We start from the raw sequence: 17247 nt of genomic DNA, 5'->3' as shown, positions 1-17247 counted from the left end.
GCTTTTGGATAGGGTGAACACTGAGCTGTGATCGGTTTTGGCTTTTTTTTTTTTTTTTTTTTTTTGAAATCTCACAACACTAAGCTCTGATACGGTGAACACTAAGTTCTGATAGGCTTCTAGATAGGGTGAGAACTGAGCTCTTTTGGAAATCACACCTGATGGTCTATAACTCAAAACCCTACACCTAAGTATAACTCAATAGTACGGTAAGGAGTGCAGTATAGAAATCCTGGCTAGGATACGTAATCGTGATCGGGAACTGGAGATGATACAGATCCGCCGCGCTCTCCCCTCTCAAGGCCGTGTCCCTTTCTACCGGCGTTTTCCTCCCACCCTTAGCGGCGGCGGCGGTATTCACCGGCCACCCTCTCTTCCCACACTGGCACCCCCACCCCTTCTTAGTCTGGATCTGGCGGCGGCGGCGGTGTCCTCTTTCATCACCGCCGTCTTCCTTTACCGGATCTACAGACTCGTCCACAGGCTCTCTCTTGATTCCTCCACCGGACTTATTGGTGGATGGGGCTCTCCCTGGACCTAGGTAATGACTTCGCTAACTCAAAACCACAGCTTCACGTCTTCTCTGTGCAATCGCGTAAGTCTCCTCTGTGCAATCACATCAAGTCTCCTCTGTGCAGTAGTGTCAATCCTCCTTTGCGCAACATCTTTAAAATGCAGTCTCCTCTGTGCAATCGTACATATTTAAAATTGTACAAATATATATATATATATATATATATATATATATATATATATATATATATATATGTGCGCACTGTAAATGCTTGCTTGATACATATGATGGAGACTAGCTACTTCTTACCACATTACTCATTGCATTGTCTTCAAGCTTTATTTGCTTTGTCTATTTCTCCACGTTTACAGAACAAACAAATCATTTTACTTTTTCTTTTGTTTTTATTTACTTTAAAATTGAATGAGAAGGAAACGTTTCTGTCACAGACCAATAAGCCTTAATTATTAAGGTTTTTATCTCCTAGTTGCGTTATGCCAAATGGACAGTGGATTCTTTTTATAGAGTTATTTGGCATATTGGAATTGATATAATAGTAGATTCTTTTGTGTTTGGTAGATCTTTGATTTCTCTGGTAATTAATAATGTTGAATTTGAAAAAAAGTTAATATACAAATGATTATTTATTGTAAACTTATAAATTGATCCGGTAAATAATTAGCTATGCTCTAAAAGATTGAATCTCCAATTTTAATGGTCGTCTCCACACCCGATCCGACAAAACATTTACTAATAAGAAGCAGATGCATGTTTAGAGTGCTAGCGTTAGATAAAAATTATTGTCGTAGGGAAATTGTGGTGCATGAAGTAAACGTATTGTTGGGTGTGCGTAGGCCTAGTGCTGGTGTGGCTTCATAGGTGTAGGCTATCCAACACCTTCTTAGTTCTTAGTGGAGCATCATAACGCACATCACATAATTTTCTTAGAAAATGTGAAATTTATTTAATACATATATTCAAATCTTCAAATATAATAGTAATTCACAGTTTCATTCATCCTGGCCTCTAAAATTATTAAATAATTAAGCCGTCAGTAAACAAATTATTAAATAGCTTAGTTAAGCCGCCATTAACCTGGGATAACTACAATCACAAAAGAAAGCTAATGCCTAAGTAGAAACAATATAATTAGGCTTTGGATTTATTGTCCCAATCAAATCAGCAAAAGTTTGAGAAAAAGCATACTCATATATTTGGAAGAAATAAAAAATCAGTAACGGATAAATAAAATATAAATGGAACACGTGTTCTCTAGCTGGTTAAATTGTCTGCTAGCAGATATGTGTTTAATTTCAATCCATTCAAACCATGCATGGTCCTACACTCCTACTTGAAAATATCATCTTAGATTTTTTTTTTTTTTCCTTTTTGCTTTTCTTGTGCAATTTAAATCTCGAAATATCTTCAATGATCCTTTTTCAAATTTCAACGCGGAAAATGATAGTGACATGAAAACTAAGATAAAAATATAGTTTAATTGATGATTAACTAACTCATAAAAGTTAATAGTTTTATTTTGTTAATAACTGTAAAGTGCAGGATTCGATTCATTCTTTTGATTAAAACTTCAGAATAAGATCAAGATTCCAGGCCATATGAACCTGCTAAACATGGACTTGACTTCCTAGGTCTAGGACAACTGGAAAACAAAAGGAAACATAGTCATATTCATATTCATATATATACATGAATATGCCCTTATTCTTGGTTGTAATACAAATTAAAGTTGATGAGATTTAGAATAATTGAAGGTGTGAATTGTGGGCACTATCCCAGTCATTTTCAATCATAATCTGCAGGAAATGACTACTTGTAAACTATCTATTATCTATTGTCATGTATGTGTTAATATACCCCAGACAGTCGGAAGCTTCATGTGAAAAACAGGTGCCTTCAACAACAAACATCCACCTTAACAAGCAACCATCAACGCAGATCATGTATGGGATTTTGTAGTCAAAAAATCAAAGAAATACAGCTCAACCACGCCCAGATGTTCCTCAGAACGTATCAGATCAACCCAACAAAACACAATGGCCTTTTTTAATTGGTAAATAGCTGTTAGTTGTTAGCTTATTGTGTTAATTAGAAGGTATAACTAGTTGATAACATTAGTTGTTGTAAAAAGTACGTGTTTGGTAAATTAGTTAGTTGTTAGCTAATAGCTGTTTGATATACTTTCTTTTATGCAAAAGCTAATTGAAAAAGTTGTTTGGAGTAGCTTTTTGAATGTTAACATTTTGAAGTTGCAAAAAGCTAATAAACCAATTCAAACACTTATATTGATATTTTAACTAAATCAAACAATTAATAGTGATCAAATAAGCCAAAATTGAACTATAGGCCAATTTTTTACCAACAGGGCCATTGTAAGTTTCACAATATAATTCATTTTTTTAATGGTTGTACGTAACAACTGTTTTTCCCTTGTTTAACCAGAAATAACTGACAAAACAATAACTGTCCAACATAATTCACAATTTTACTTGAGAAGGAGAAAGATTTGGCATGGAATCTCCAATTGAATTTTGAAGAAAGTTTTTATCTGATCTTTTCACGTTATGTGTGTTAGTTTCTCCTCCTTATTTATGTAGTATGTACTACTCATCACCAAAATAAATAAATAAATAAATCTTCCTAGCTAGGCTTGTAAGTTCGACTTTGACAATTGAGGTCCAAAGAATCCTAGATAGTCCATAATTCCATATATTGTATATTTTTATGTGATGAACCTTACCTACTATTGTAAAACCCAAAGTAAGAACTCACACCGTAGCTCAATTAACATCATATCGTCAGAACAACATGGACTGAATATCTTCAATTCGATGATTTGTAATGGGTCATTTTGGATACTCGTCCCAAGCTAGCAAGACAAATTTGAATTTTTAATTTATTATAAAGTTTGTAAATAATTTGGTATAGATCGAAATGTGGTGTTGAGGGAAAATTAAAGTGGAAAACTTTCATTTAAGATTGTACATATATATGTTGAAATTTCAAATTTAGTGAGTTAGATTAGCATGCAACATGCAGGTGGGCAAGTGCAAACGTTGTTGTTGGTTAACATGCATGGCCGGAATTCCGATAGATCCCCGTCGTCCCCGGAGCTGAAAGCTAATAAGGAGTGGCATGCAGGTGTCCGGGCCGGGGGCCGTTAATTCACGTACGTACGGTCCATTCTGAGTGAGGACTAATATCCAATCCCAATCTCCAATGATCCTCACTCATTCGCCGCAAATTATGCCATGGAATCGTGTTCACCGAGAATGGTGAATACAAGGCAAAACGACGTCGTTTTTAGGTCAAAAAAAAAAAATTCGCGGATGTGGAGTTAACGGCGCGCGTTTGATCAAATTATGAATTTTCTGTTATGAGATTATGAATTTTATGAAAATTCATAATCTCATAACAGAAAATTCATAATCGCATAACAGAAAATTCATAATCTCACAACTGAAAATTCATAATCTCATAACAGAAAATTAATAATCTTATAATAGAAAATTCATAATCTCATAGTTCCAAAGTGAATGTGTAAGCATGGTTCCAAAGTGAATGTGCAGGCATGGATTCATAATTTATGAATGTCCGTGATTTCGGACGGGAATATGTAGGCATGGTTCCAAAGTGAATGTGCAGGCATGAATTCATAATTTATGAATGTCCGAAATTATGAATGTAATGAAAATTCATAATCTCATAACAGAAAATTCATAATCGCATAACAGAAAATTCATAATCTCATAACTGAAAATTCATAATCTCATAACAGAAAATTCATAATCTTATAACAGAAAATTCATAATCTCATGGTTCCAAAGTGAATGTGTAGGCATGGTTCCAAAGTGAATGTGCAGGCATGGATTCATAATTTATGAATGTCCGTGATTTCGGACGGGAATGTGTAGGCATGGTTCCAAAGTGAATGTGCAGGCATGAATACATAATTTATGAATGTCCGAAATCTTTGTTCACCTCAAATTAAAGTGAAACCGCAAAATGTGAAAATAAAGAAAAAAAGTCACGCAATTAATTTAAAAAAAAAAAAAAAAATAACGGTGTACTAACACCGTTAGAACCGTGTTCACCATGAATGGTGGACACGGTTTCATGGCATAACGTCTGCTCATTCGCCCATTCCGTGGTACACCGACAATTTTGGGTGGCATGAAGCCCGCATCGGCCAACCCATAAAGCCCATGGGCCTGCTTCTATGCGGGCCAAAATTCTTGCAAAACTCTAAAGTCTAACCCATCCCAAATTATGCCGTGCACACGGTTGCAAGAACGGGATCATTTTGATTAAAAATGACGCGTTTAACTTTAAAAAAATAATAATTTATTTTTGATTGCCGTTAACAGCGTTATGTTGTGCTATATATATATATATATATATATATATATATATATATATATATATATATATATAGAATTAGTGAACTATACATCAACACAGGTTATTGGTACTTTGTTTTGGCTTATGACAGTTCGATGCGTCTGTGTATTCAGAATGAATGAACTATATATTCAGAATTAATGAACTATAAATTCAGAATTAGTGAACTATATATCCAGAATTAATGAATTATATATCTAGAATTAGTGAACTATGTATCCGAAATTAATGAACTATATATTCAGAATTAGTGAACTATATATACAGAATTAGTGAACTATATATCCAGACCGAAAATGGTGGAAATTCCGTCGATTGGAGTTAAAAAAAAAAAAAAAAATTATTGGTGAAGTTAAACGGTGCCACTAACAACACCATTACTCTACCATAATGGGACATCGTTCGCAACTGTATACATCATGCATAATGCACACGGTTGAACATCATAACGATTGATCATTATGTCAACTCCATCTCGACTTGATTATAACTGAATCAACTGTAAGCATTTGTCAAGATAAATTTTTAAATTGTTTACACTCTTATGTGCATACGTTGAAAAATATAACGAAGTACGTAATATATATACACATCATCATCATATTTGATAAGTGTCAAGCACACTGTTTGTGGGGTGTTTTGGAGCAGTTTTATGCTTTAATGTTGTCCTTAGAATGGTTTAATTGCTATAAATTGAGTTGAAGTGCTAATGTTGTGACACTTTTGCATTTGTTAGGTACAAAGGACCAAATCAAAGGCAAAATGATCAAGGAAGGAGTCAAAATAGGAAGAATGCATGATTGGATCATCACTTGAAGCATAATCACGTGACCAAGTTCGTAACACAAACTTTTATAAGTTGAATATGCTAATCACACGCGGTAACATGGCTTGTGATACAAACTCCTGAGGTTGGGTTATGCGGCCACTCGTCATGAGGTGATAACCCTCGTGATGACAAGGAGAAGCTATATGCTGGTTCTGCTCATCACATCTACAGTCACGAAGTAAAGAGTACGTTGTGTGATGGAGGCTTATGCATTCTGGTTTTGCTTGTCACGCCATTCATCACAGCATGACTAGCCTTGTGAAGGGGGTGGAAATGCGACTATAAATAGGACTTTTGTTCTCATTTGCCGGAAGAATCGAGATTTTTACACATTGTTCAGACTTGTACTTTAGATTTTAGAAAGATGATTTCCTTAGGGTTCTTAGAGCAACATTGTTGAAAATCTTTGATTTTCCGACCACCTAAAAAATTGTCAAAAAAAGTGATTTTTTTTTTCAATTTTTTGTCGAAGGATTATGGTAGGGAAATAGGTCGGAATTTCTGACCACCTTTACTTTGTGATCGGTCTTTACTTAGTGGTCGGAAATACCGATCACAAAGTAAAGGTGGTAAAAAAAAATCGACAATTTAAATTTGTTAAACTAAGTTTCGAATTTTTGCCAATCTTTCTAGTAGCTGAGTTTTCCGACCACTTTACAAAATTGGATGCTATTTTCGACCATATTGTCCAATGGTCGGAAATAGCGACGAAGGTTTTTCTGATACCAAAAGTAGCCGGAATAAGGGCTTCCGATTTGATTTAAGATTACTTTCAGGTGGTCAAAAATTCCTTGATTTCCAGCATTGCAACTTGACACATTGATCTATGGATTCTAGGGGATTCCAAATCAACTACAGTTGCTTGGAGATTGAAGATTCTCTTGAAGCTAAATTTGTTGATTTCATTAAATTGCAATTTACTTTTGTTTTCAATATAATGCTTCCATTGATTCTTCATCGTAGCTATACAATTGTGACAATGTCTACCTAATTCTTAGGGAATTAGGATTATGTTTACTTGTTTTTTTTTTTTTTTTTTTTTTAAATTACAGATTATGTTTACTTGTTAGGATGCTAGAATGTTTTGATTTCAATTAGGAAGTGACTTGATATATTGAAAGTGAATTTTGTGTAGACTCTTGTGTAATGACGGTTGCATTATGCAAGAGATCTAGGAGGCATGTAGCCACCAAGAGATTGGAACATACTAGACTATAGCCTACTCCACTTGCAATTCCCACCTTGCACCGAAATGTAAAGCTCGAAAGAAGATATGGGCTCTAATTAAGTGTTCGGTGAAATGTCTTAAATAGTAAGATTGCTATGAGAGTAGGATTTTACTACTTGATAGGCCAAATAGACCACAAGAGTGGCTTGGCAATGGAGACATCTTCCAAGAATCATGATCAATGAACACCTACTCCTAGTCCCCCATTCACTTACTTGCTTCTTCACAATTATTTGTTGCTTTTCTTTCACTTGTTACTTTGATATGCTCTTTGTTTAGTCTTGAGACCTAATTTTCTACAGTTCTACTTTTCTCAACCTTTTTCCAATCTCACGTATACTACGATGATCAATATTGTAATAATATATTATAAATAAGCATTTATCGAATGAAGTCCATCCAAAGATGCTAAAAGAAAAGAAGAAAAGACTGAAGCGCACGAGGCATGTAGGAATGCCAATAATACATCAATAATAATACTCCGTAATAATATAATGGCAATAATGGCTTCTACATCGACATACATTCAAGTGTTTGGTCACATTCTAATTTTGTATCTTTTTCAATAATGCTTTTAAGTTTTCTATAATTTTCATGTTCATTTTCAATCATTCTTTTCCATGTCATTGTCAACACGTCCTTGCATTATTAGTATTCTAACCACGCGTGATAACACACACCCTACATCTCTTTCAATTCTGGCCTTTTCTTCATGTCAATATATTAATTAATTGCTTCATAGAAATATTTATTTTCTATTCTTATTTTGTGTGCCTAGCTACCATTATTTTAAATGAGTACTACAACATATGAATAGAAAATATTCTTCTACAAGAAGGTTATGAGTTCGATTCTTGGTATAGTACATAAGTTAACGAACGTGTAGTGCATTTTATTAAACACACAAATATAACTATCACGTTAAATTGTAACTAATCAAAAATTAATTAAATTATTCTCAACACCTATCCATGAAAACTCAATGTACATGAACACTCTTTCATGGCATTGTCCCACAAAATGATACAAATATGTGGCCGGCCTCTTACTGTGCTGTTCTATAGTGACAACAATGTCGCAAACACAAAATTATTGTCCTCGATTGCTCTCGTCCACCCCTAAAAATTTCAATTAATTCATATTATTTTTTCATGTGATATATATATATATATATATATATATATATATATATATATATATATAGAGGAAAAGTCTACGTTGTTAATTGGTTGAGAACAATACATTCATAGTATAAATTCAAAAAAAATTCTTTGGCTTTTGGCCGTGTAAAAAAAATTATTAGTGTTGATAGGCACAATAATTTTTTTTTGATTGATGTAAGTGACAAATACATATATAATCAAAAGTTTGTATGGAGAGCATACAAATGGTGATTTGCTATTTTATTTGATTCAAGTCATTCAACAACTTAAAAATCTTTTTTTTTTTTTTTTTTTAAAAAGAAAGAAAAGAAAAACGTAAATCTTGAATTGCAGTTGGATGCAGACAAGCGGGCCCGGTTTTGCCCCGGCCAGGCCCCACACATATCCCATTGGAGGAAAAATATAATGTTGGTAGACATAATTAAGAAAAACAAACAATATGAAATAATTGTCGGTCCATTGGATGGATCAGCGCAAGCATTCTGGCGTTCGGGAAAGGTCTCTCCTTGAGTCCTTGCAGTAGTTGTAGACCAAGTAGTGAGACTGAACCCACCGCATGGCGCCGCGCTGCTGCCCCGTTAGCCCGCCGGAGCGGTACGGCCCGGCGGTGGCTACCTGGCACCACCGCGACGCCCAGGCGGTGCAGCCGCCCACTTTAAAGCTCCTGAACTGTCCGATGAAGGGCTGGTACCGGTAATCCGCCTTGTACTTGCCATCCTCGGTTGCCCAGGACGAAGCGTCCCATATTGATCCGTATATCCACATTGGCCTTAGTGGAAATGTTTCCGCATTCCTCTTAGGATACCACCTTATTGGCACATCATCCACTAAAAATCTACACACATATATATATGGCATCGTTAGATTCATTGATTCATGTAAACTCATTTTATTTAAATTTACATATATTTTTTTAGTACATTTAAATTTACATATATAATCATTAACAAATAAAAATAAAATCTTAAAATATCATATGACATGACATTACATTCTAACTTTATAAAAAATTGTTTGTATGATAGATCATCAATTTTTGTAGACATAAAATAAAAATATTTTACTTATATAATAAAATATTGTTTACCTACTATGCGTACAATATCGTATCATATGTCACTATATATATATTTTATAATTTTATATTTTTTTAAATAAATTGTGACGACCATATAAATATTATTGAGTTATATTATAATATAATAAATAAATAAATAAAAACATTATAATTTGATAGTGACAATCATATACTATCATTATCAGCATTGATTGTACCCAATGCTATTATGTATGTATTGCACCAAATATTATTAGAATAACTTCCAATAATTTTTTGTACAATGCATGATTGTATCAAATACCATTAGAAACCCTTATTCGTATGGTATGCTTACATGATTTCTCTAGGATTCCATATAATGGCATAGTTGTGAAAATCTTGGGTCGGGTCGAACCACAAGTGGAACTTCATCTCCCTCCCAACAATGTTGCCATCGCCACTTCCTCGTACATACACATTGGTCTGTAACGTATATGGCTTCCCAAACGTTGTTCCCAGAAACTCAATGTCCACTTCATCGTGGAACCCTGGATGTGCATCGGCATTTGAAAGCTGCACCGACACCATTATATATATGATATATCAATCACACCATTATTAATTACCTAATTAATTCTCATTTAACCATACACTAATCTACCTAATTAATTATTAATCATGCTATATATACATATATATAATCAAATCAAGAAATTAATCAGGTATGTCTCACGTAGAAAGCAGTGATAACCCCTGCTGTGTAACCGGGTTGAAGCTTGATGGATGCTCCGAAGTATCCCGACCGGAACGGTTTAATCGATTTGAACGCGCTTCCTGTCATCAAAGATTGAACTAATGTCACACAATTTGGATTAAATTAATTAAATACAACCATATATATCTTAATGATGATTCAAGTTTATTGGGATATAATAGAAGTAATAAATAGAAAGAGATAAAAAGATAGATCGATAGACCTGAGCTGGTGTCAAGCCAAATTCGTAAGCCATTGTTATCAACACTTTGATGGCTGGGACCCCAGATGTTCTTGAATCCTTGGTTAAAGGTGTAGGACTTGAACTTAGAGCTGGGGTAGTAGCCAGGGGAGGGTGGCCAATAACCGCCATGGCAGCTTGAAGGAGCAAGAAAGAGGAGGACGGCCAGGGGTAGAAATGGAAAAAAGAGCAAATTAGCCGCCATGGATGAGAGCTTCAAATTGGCTGACACCTGACCGGCCTGTAAGAAGATCAGAGAGGTGTATATTAGGGGGGAGCATGGGAGATAAATCATATATATATAATATATTGGCGCAAATAAGGAGATTAGTGGGTCCCCATATAATTGTAGTAAGATGCTAATGAGTTTCTTGATGATGATTTAATCATAGATTATTAGCGTTGATTATCTGATTAACGTTTGCAGAAAACAATGTAGGATGGATGTTGGTTCGTAATTATATTGTATGGCCATACTTATCTTCACTCCATCTCAGACTACAGTAGACCCTCAAGTCTCAAGTTCCAACCAAAATCCATCGAAAAATTAATTTTAAATATTAGAATTCGTCAAAAAAATATTATTTTATTCATTCACCGACGGTTTAGTACATCAAAAATGTAAAATAAACTTTCCGCATATTTGGTTGGTAAGGATTTTATTTTTATTTTATTTTGTGGGGTTGGGAGTAATTTTTTTTTTTTTCCTTTTGTTGATATTTTTTAAAATAGGAGAAAATTTTGCTACTTGAATATAAGTTTTGATTTGATTTATATTTACTTTTCCTTTCTATCATCTCATAATGAAAGCAACACTGCTCTTTTTTGGAATTATTATTAGTTTAATTGCTTAATAATTATTATCGTAATTAATTTTTTTAATAGACTTTGTTACAATATATATATATATATATATATATATATATATATATATATATATATAAACTTATTAAGGTATAGTAATATAATTGCACAAATATAAGTATAATTCAGTAATAATTATTATAGTAATTAAAGAATTAATTGTATATATATTAATATAATTGTCTTTGGAACATATTAATAGTAATGAAATTTCTCATGTTTTGATTTCAAGTATTTTTTATTCCAAACTACTGTATAATTTTTTCCCTTTTAAATATTTTTATTTTACAATAAAAATTACCTAAATCAGTTATGAGAACAAAACAGTTCTAAATCAGGTAATTTAAAACAATATTAAAATTGAGTTTGATTCCATTTTTTTTATTTTACAACTTAATTCCTTTTAAAATTATTTATTTCTTTTTCCATATTTATTTTAGTAATAATATAATTGCATAAATCATATTACATATCAATTTTTTAGAACATAATTACTGACAAACGAGACATATATTATTCAATTAACTAAGTGATACTTCTGCACTAATCTTATAATAAAATAAATGTACACTTTCAAATATTAAAAATGTTTATAATTTTATTTTTAATTTTATTATATAAATAGGTAATAAAATTTTTTTATCCATGCAGCGCACGAATAATTTAGTAGTATAATATAACATACATTTGTATGTTATCATCCAATTATCTACTATCAACATATATTTTTACAATATCGTTGATTCATTAAAGAATAGATTTATATATGAAGGGAAAAATGTGGATATTGGAATTACTCGTATAAAGAAAATGAAGTAATTAATGTACGAGAACAGCTAGAAATGTCTGAGTAGCATGAGTACATGAAGGACAAGCATTGGGGTCCATTTCTGATTTTGAACATGCACCATAGATAATGTCGCAGAAATAATGTTTTCACACAGTTAGTTATTTGGACTTCCTTTCTCTTTTCTTCTTTTTGTTAAAAAAAACCCAAAATTTCAGATCTATCAAACTATATTTTAGATCCAATGAATCTTTTCAGTTGAATTCTAAACTAAATTGGTAAAACTCATTTCCAGATTGTTGCTACATTTTCACTAAAAGATAGAGAATTTTAATTGCAGATGTTGATCAACTAAGCACTGCCCAAAGGGAGGGACTTCCTTTTTCAATTCATGTGGTGGGGAAACAACCCAAGCTAGCTAGGGCATCTTTATTAATTTATTATTATTATTATTTTCTTTCTTATAATTTTCTCTTTTTGTTTTGCTGTATTATATTCTTTTTAATGATGAGTCCTCAAGCACAGTTGATGATCTTATGTACTACTGTACAAATTAGTTGTTGGAGTGTGGTCTGTCGTTGCAACTTGCAAATGTAAGTAACAAAGGAAATCAGATTGCAATCTTCGAGTTGGAAATTAAAACAAACAAGATCTCTGAAGCTTCAAGTACATGCGTTTATTGGCCTCATTAATTGTCTAATATTATATGCCACATTTTTACTGCAGTGGAAGCATAATTTAATGGTAAATCTCCCGCTTAAAAAATTTCATACTTTAATTTAACAGGATTGTAAATTGGTAAATTAAATCATGGTAACTCAATAAACTATTAGTTGATATGACCAATTCTTTTGAAAGAGCACCAAACAAGACCACATATAGTTTGCACCTCTATTTATGATTATGTGGACATGTATAATAAAGCAAATATAGTCATTGCAACGAATAGCACACATGGCATCAATGATATTATATTAAAGAAAGGTGTTTAATCATTATATTCTTTTCATATCTTTGAATCACGATGAGTGAATCAATCTCTTTGAGAGGGTCATCATAAATTTGCAAACCTACTAAGGTAGAAGCAAGGACGACTGGGAACATCTTCTTTGCGCGTCTATTTACTTTCTATGAATATGCACAATTGAACAAATCGTTACGGAACATTTTACAATGACATCAATGATATACTAAAGAGTGGTGTTCATTTATATATTAGTTTTTAGGAAAAAGATCAAATAGACCTTTGAACTTTAACTAAAAAGTCAATTAGTCCCTTCAACTTTTTAAAGGTGTAATTACACTTATTAACAAATCATTTTGATGCAATGAAGCCTAAAAATTGATAAATGACCTGCTATCACAACTCTTAAAGATCCGGCCACCATCTGATGGAAATTTCAGGCAAAAAAGTGACCGGCGACCGGCGAACAGTCGCCAGTCACGGAGAAGGAGAAGACGACCTAGATATGGGTTGCCTTCTCCGGTTGAGAACACGACCTTGGTCGCCTTATCTATACTGGCGACTGTTTGTCGGTCACTTTTTTACCTGAAATTTTTACCGGAGGGTGGGCAGACCCTAATGACATGTGATAGGAGGTCATTTACTGATTTTTGAGCTTCATTGTGTTAGTTAGATTGTTAAGTATTGGTTAAAGGTAAAAGTGTAACACTTACCTATCTTTCTGCTAATCTCTGTGTACAAGTAGCCCTGTAATCTACGATCAATAAATACACTGTTATTATTTCATCAATCTGAGCTGGTATCAGTTTGCCTCGTTGCATCAAAATGATTTGTTGATGGGTGTAATTGCACATTTAAAAAGTTGAAAGGACTAACTGACTTTTTAGCTAAAATTCGATGGCCTATTTGACCTATTTTTCTAAAAAAAATTTATTATATTTTTTGAATCGCAATAAAAGAATCTATCTAAACAATTGGTCATGAATCAAGCACTTTGTGATTTAATGGTACCAAATTATTCCTTTATGTGGGAGGTGATGAGTTTGAGTCTCGATGAAAGTGTCATGATTCAAATCCTCTCTCCCTATTTTTGCATAAAGAAATATCTTTCTTTCTTTTTGGAGGTGCCTACCGTCGGTTTATTTATTTTGTTAACATTGCCCAATTTTATGATATCTATAAGGAGAGTGATAGGAAGTGTCATTTTAGGAATAGAAAATTGAGACATATACTGAAGCAATAAATGTTGAAACCTACTGGTACTGGGAAAGGGCAATAAAAATCAGAAAATACATTGCCACCACAAATTTATTTATATTTTAATAATATATACTTTTTGATGGTTAAATCATATTTGGAAAATAGGAGAGTGGTGACATTGGTCATAGGAGGGCCCAGAATTCGCGCCTACTAGAAATCGACAAGTAGGACGTTGACTTTTTTGACTGTGTTTTAGCCATGGCCACATTTCATCTTGTACTACGTACTCCATTTACAAGATCCATTATATTTTCATATAATTGCTTTCTTCTGTAGTGTCGGCCATCAAATAAAAACCAATATTTATACTCACAAGTAATTTTACATTTAATACTAATTTACCGACTCAAAATTAATCGCATTAATTCTATATTGTTATATCAAAACTGAAATGCAACTAATTATGTATCATCACATCAAAATAACTGTCAAATTGAAAATGAAAAATAGCACATGTAATATAATAATAAGTCTTTTCAGTATGATTTATCTCTCCTATATAGTTAGATAGAAAGATAATTATTTTAAAATTTGTATTATTTGTATAGATAAGTGGTTAGGAGCTTTAATGTGCATATATATATATATATATATATATATATATATATATATATATATACATATGTGTTTATGTACCACTTTCCAAAAAAAAAAGTGCTTATGTACCAAAATGGAAAACCAAATAAGAACAAATTTGTAATTCTAAGATACCTTTGTGTTTTCAGTTTTCAATTGAAAGTGATACTACAGGTGTTTCTGGTTTAAATAGGTCAAACATCCTTATCTATGTTTTACCTCCTAATAACAATTCTAGTTTGTCCCCGAAAATATGTGATAAAATTGAAACGATACAGAGAAAATTAATACGGTTGGATGGGTTTATATGCTTAGTCTTGTTGGGCTTTGCAATGGGTTTGGTCCATTAGTAATTGTCCAATGGGTGAGTGAAGGCAGCCCAGTCCATTCAGTTGCAATAGTTATGCATGGACCCTGGTACACCTTGCAAGGTAGACCCAGATCAAAATACACAATTTATATACTGAATGTTCATAATCTAGTATGTAAACATTCAGTATGTAAATTGTGAACATTTAGCATATAAAATTTGTGAACATTTAGTATATAAATTGTGTATTTTTAGATCCGAGTCCACTAAATAATTTGCCATTCAATTGAGTCCAATGAAGCTGAAGGCTGGCATTTTCTGAACACCTGAAGCCTTCATCTTCTTCCTCACATTCTCAGCATCATGCCATCTGTTTTCTGCAGCATAGATGTTGGAGAGAAGGACATATCTGCCTGAATGAAACGGGTCGATTTCAGTCAGTAATCTGGCGATTTTTTCTGCCATTTGAACATCGCCGCCATGCATTCTACAAGCTCCAAGAAGTGCTCCCCAGGTGCCTGCAGCATCTGTTTCTGCAGGCAAATCTTGAATGAACTTCTCTGCTTCTTTCAGTAAACCAGCCCGACCAAGAAGATCCACCATGCAACTGTAGTGCTCAGACCTTGGTGTTATGCCGTAAACCTGAACCATGGAACTGAACAAACGCTTGCCTTCTTCCACAAGACCAGCATGGCTGCAGGCACACAGAGCTCCTAAAAACGTGATCTCGTTTGGCTTTACTCCTGCCTGGCACATTTGATGAAGGTAACTCAGGGCTTCATTTGTAAGACCATTCATGGCTAATCCTACAATCATGACAGTCCAAGCTAACACTGATTTTGTTGCTATCATTTCAAACACTTTCAGAGCTTCTCCAGAAGCGCCACATTTGGAATACATGCCCATCAGAGCCGCCTCGACTTCTTCTCCCTTTATGTTCTGTTTCTCCATGTAACAATGGATTGATTCCCCAAGAAACAGTGATCCTGTATACCCACACACAGAAAACACCCCGGCTAGAGTAATCCTATCAAGTCCCATACCCAAATTTAGCATTTCTTTGAGCAGTTGTAAAGACTGGATATGTTTATTGTTCTGGGCATATCCAATGATCATACTGTTCCATGACACCAAATCCCTTTCTGGCATTTCTCCGAAAATCTTCTCAGCTGAATTCACATCACCTGCCTCTACAAAACCACTAAGCATGACATTCCAAGCAGTTGTGTCCTTTATTGGCATCTGATGAAAAATCACCATGGCTCTTTCAACTTCACCCTTTTGTATATAGCCATCAAGCAGTGAAGTCCATGAAAACACAGTCTTCACTTGCATCCTACTGAACATTTTCTCAGCTGAATCCAGATCTCCATACTTACAATACATATCAAGCAACCCATTTCCAAGATTTTCACTAATACTAATTCCTGACATAATTATATGCAAGTGTATCAATTTCCCAGTATAGAAATCAGTGGTTTTTGTGCAAGCAGAGACAAGGGCAAGAAATGTGACCGAATTAGGTTCAACCTCCTCTTGTTGATACATCTCAGTAAATGCACACAAAGCATTATCAAGGCAACCGTTTTGAGATAGGTCATCAATGATCACATTCCAAGAAACTACATCTGGTTCAGGAATTTCATCAAACACTTTGCTTACCTCATTTGACAACCCAAAACTTGCATACATATTCAAGAGCGAATTTGCAACATGAAGGTCCAAAACATGCCCATATTTTATAACAGAACAATGAATAGCTTCACCATGCAAGCAAAATTTACCCTTTGATAAAGCTTTGATCACAAATGGGAAGGTGTAATTATTGGGGGCAATGCCATACCTGAGCATCCCATTGTAAAGAACAATAGCCCGACCAGGATCAGAGCTTGAAGCATAGCCTCTAATCATGGTGTTGAACATGAAAGCATTGGGTGCATTTACGCGGCTAAAAACAGAGTGGGCATAGTCCAAATCTCCGGCAGGAGAGAGTGCAGTGAAGGAGATGATGGAGCTAAGAAAAATGGCGTCTTTGGAGCAGCCACTTGTGATAAAATGAGCATGGAATTCCATTACCTGTCTCATGCTTGAGCAGTGTTGTATCAAGAAAAGATGGGGGCGCGTTAGTTTGTAAATCTTTAAGATAGTGGCTGAACGCATGGTGCTGTTCTGCCATGGAAGCAAAAGAATCTAAGAAAGAAGAGAATGAATTTGCTGCAACTCTTTATCTAGTTTCCTAAAAACAGGTTTCATTTATAAAATTAAATTTATGAACATGGAAATCATTTGACATGACATA

General features: G+C 33.9%; 2 protein-coding genes across 3 annotated transcripts; both read right to left on the bottom strand.

Moving 5' to 3' along the window:
* Positions 1–8347: 8347 nt before the first annotated feature.
* Positions 8348–10553, bottom strand: LOC109180975 (probable xyloglucan endotransglucosylase/hydrolase protein 32). The gene is made up of 4 exons (XM_019330706.1): positions 10170–10553; positions 9926–10026; positions 9548–9765; positions 8348–8988 (listed from the first exon to the last, which is right to left on the bottom strand). Exons 1-4 carry the CDS (start codon positions 10480–10482, stop codon positions 8622–8624), a joined length of 999 nt encoding a protein of 332 aa, XP_019186251.1. The 5' UTR covers positions 10483–10553; the 3' UTR covers positions 8348–8621.
* Positions 10554–14780: 4227 nt separating this feature from the next.
* On the bottom strand, positions 14781–17235 carry LOC109182240 (pentatricopeptide repeat-containing protein At2g29760, chloroplastic-like). 2 transcript variants are annotated; one of them, XM_019332358.1, is made up of 2 exons: positions 15228–17235; positions 14781–15031 (listed from the first exon to the last, which is right to left on the bottom strand). In XM_019332358.1, the coding sequence occupies exon 1, from the start codon at positions 17106–17108 to the stop codon at positions 15231–15233; it is 1878 nt and encodes a 625-aa protein (XP_019187903.1). In that variant the 5' UTR covers positions 17109–17235; the 3' UTR covers positions 14781–15031; positions 15228–15230. The 2 variants fall into 2 exon arrangements, with proteins under 2 accessions (XP_019187903.1, XP_019187902.1); XM_019332357.1 differs by having other exon boundaries at positions 14781–15033; positions 15238–17235.
* Between the last annotated feature and the right edge of the window lie 12 nt (positions 17236–17247).

The sequence above is a fragment of the Ipomoea nil genome, unplaced genomic scaffold, assembly GCF_001879475.1.
Source record: "Ipomoea nil cultivar Tokyo-kokei standard unplaced genomic scaffold, Asagao_1.1 scaffold1043, whole genome shotgun sequence".
Classification (NCBI taxonomy): domain Eukaryota; kingdom Viridiplantae; phylum Streptophyta; class Magnoliopsida; order Solanales; family Convolvulaceae; genus Ipomoea; species Ipomoea nil.
Note: the sequence above shows the minus strand (reverse complement) of the source record. Positions and strands in the feature narration are given on the sequence as shown.

What these genes read in the sequence shown, in the direction of transcription:
- LOC109180975 (XM_019330706.1), bottom strand. Translation starts at nt 10,482, where the DNA reads ATGATTTATCTCCCATGCTCCCCCCTAATATACACCTCTCTGATCTTC. An exon ending in GGGTTATCACTGCTTTCTAC is followed by an intron (nt 9,766 to 9,925) that starts GTGAGACATACC and finishes GTGTCGGTGCAG; the next exon opens with CTTTCAAATGCCGATGCACA. An exon ending in TGGAATCCTAGAGAAATCAT is followed by an intron (nt 8,989 to 9,547) that starts GTAAGCATACCA and finishes ATATGTGTGTAG; the next exon opens with ATTTTTAGTGGATGATGTGC.
- LOC109182240 (XM_019332358.1), bottom strand. Translation starts at nt 17,108, where the DNA reads ATGCGTTCAGCCACTATCTTAAAGATTTACAAACTAACGCGCCCCCAT.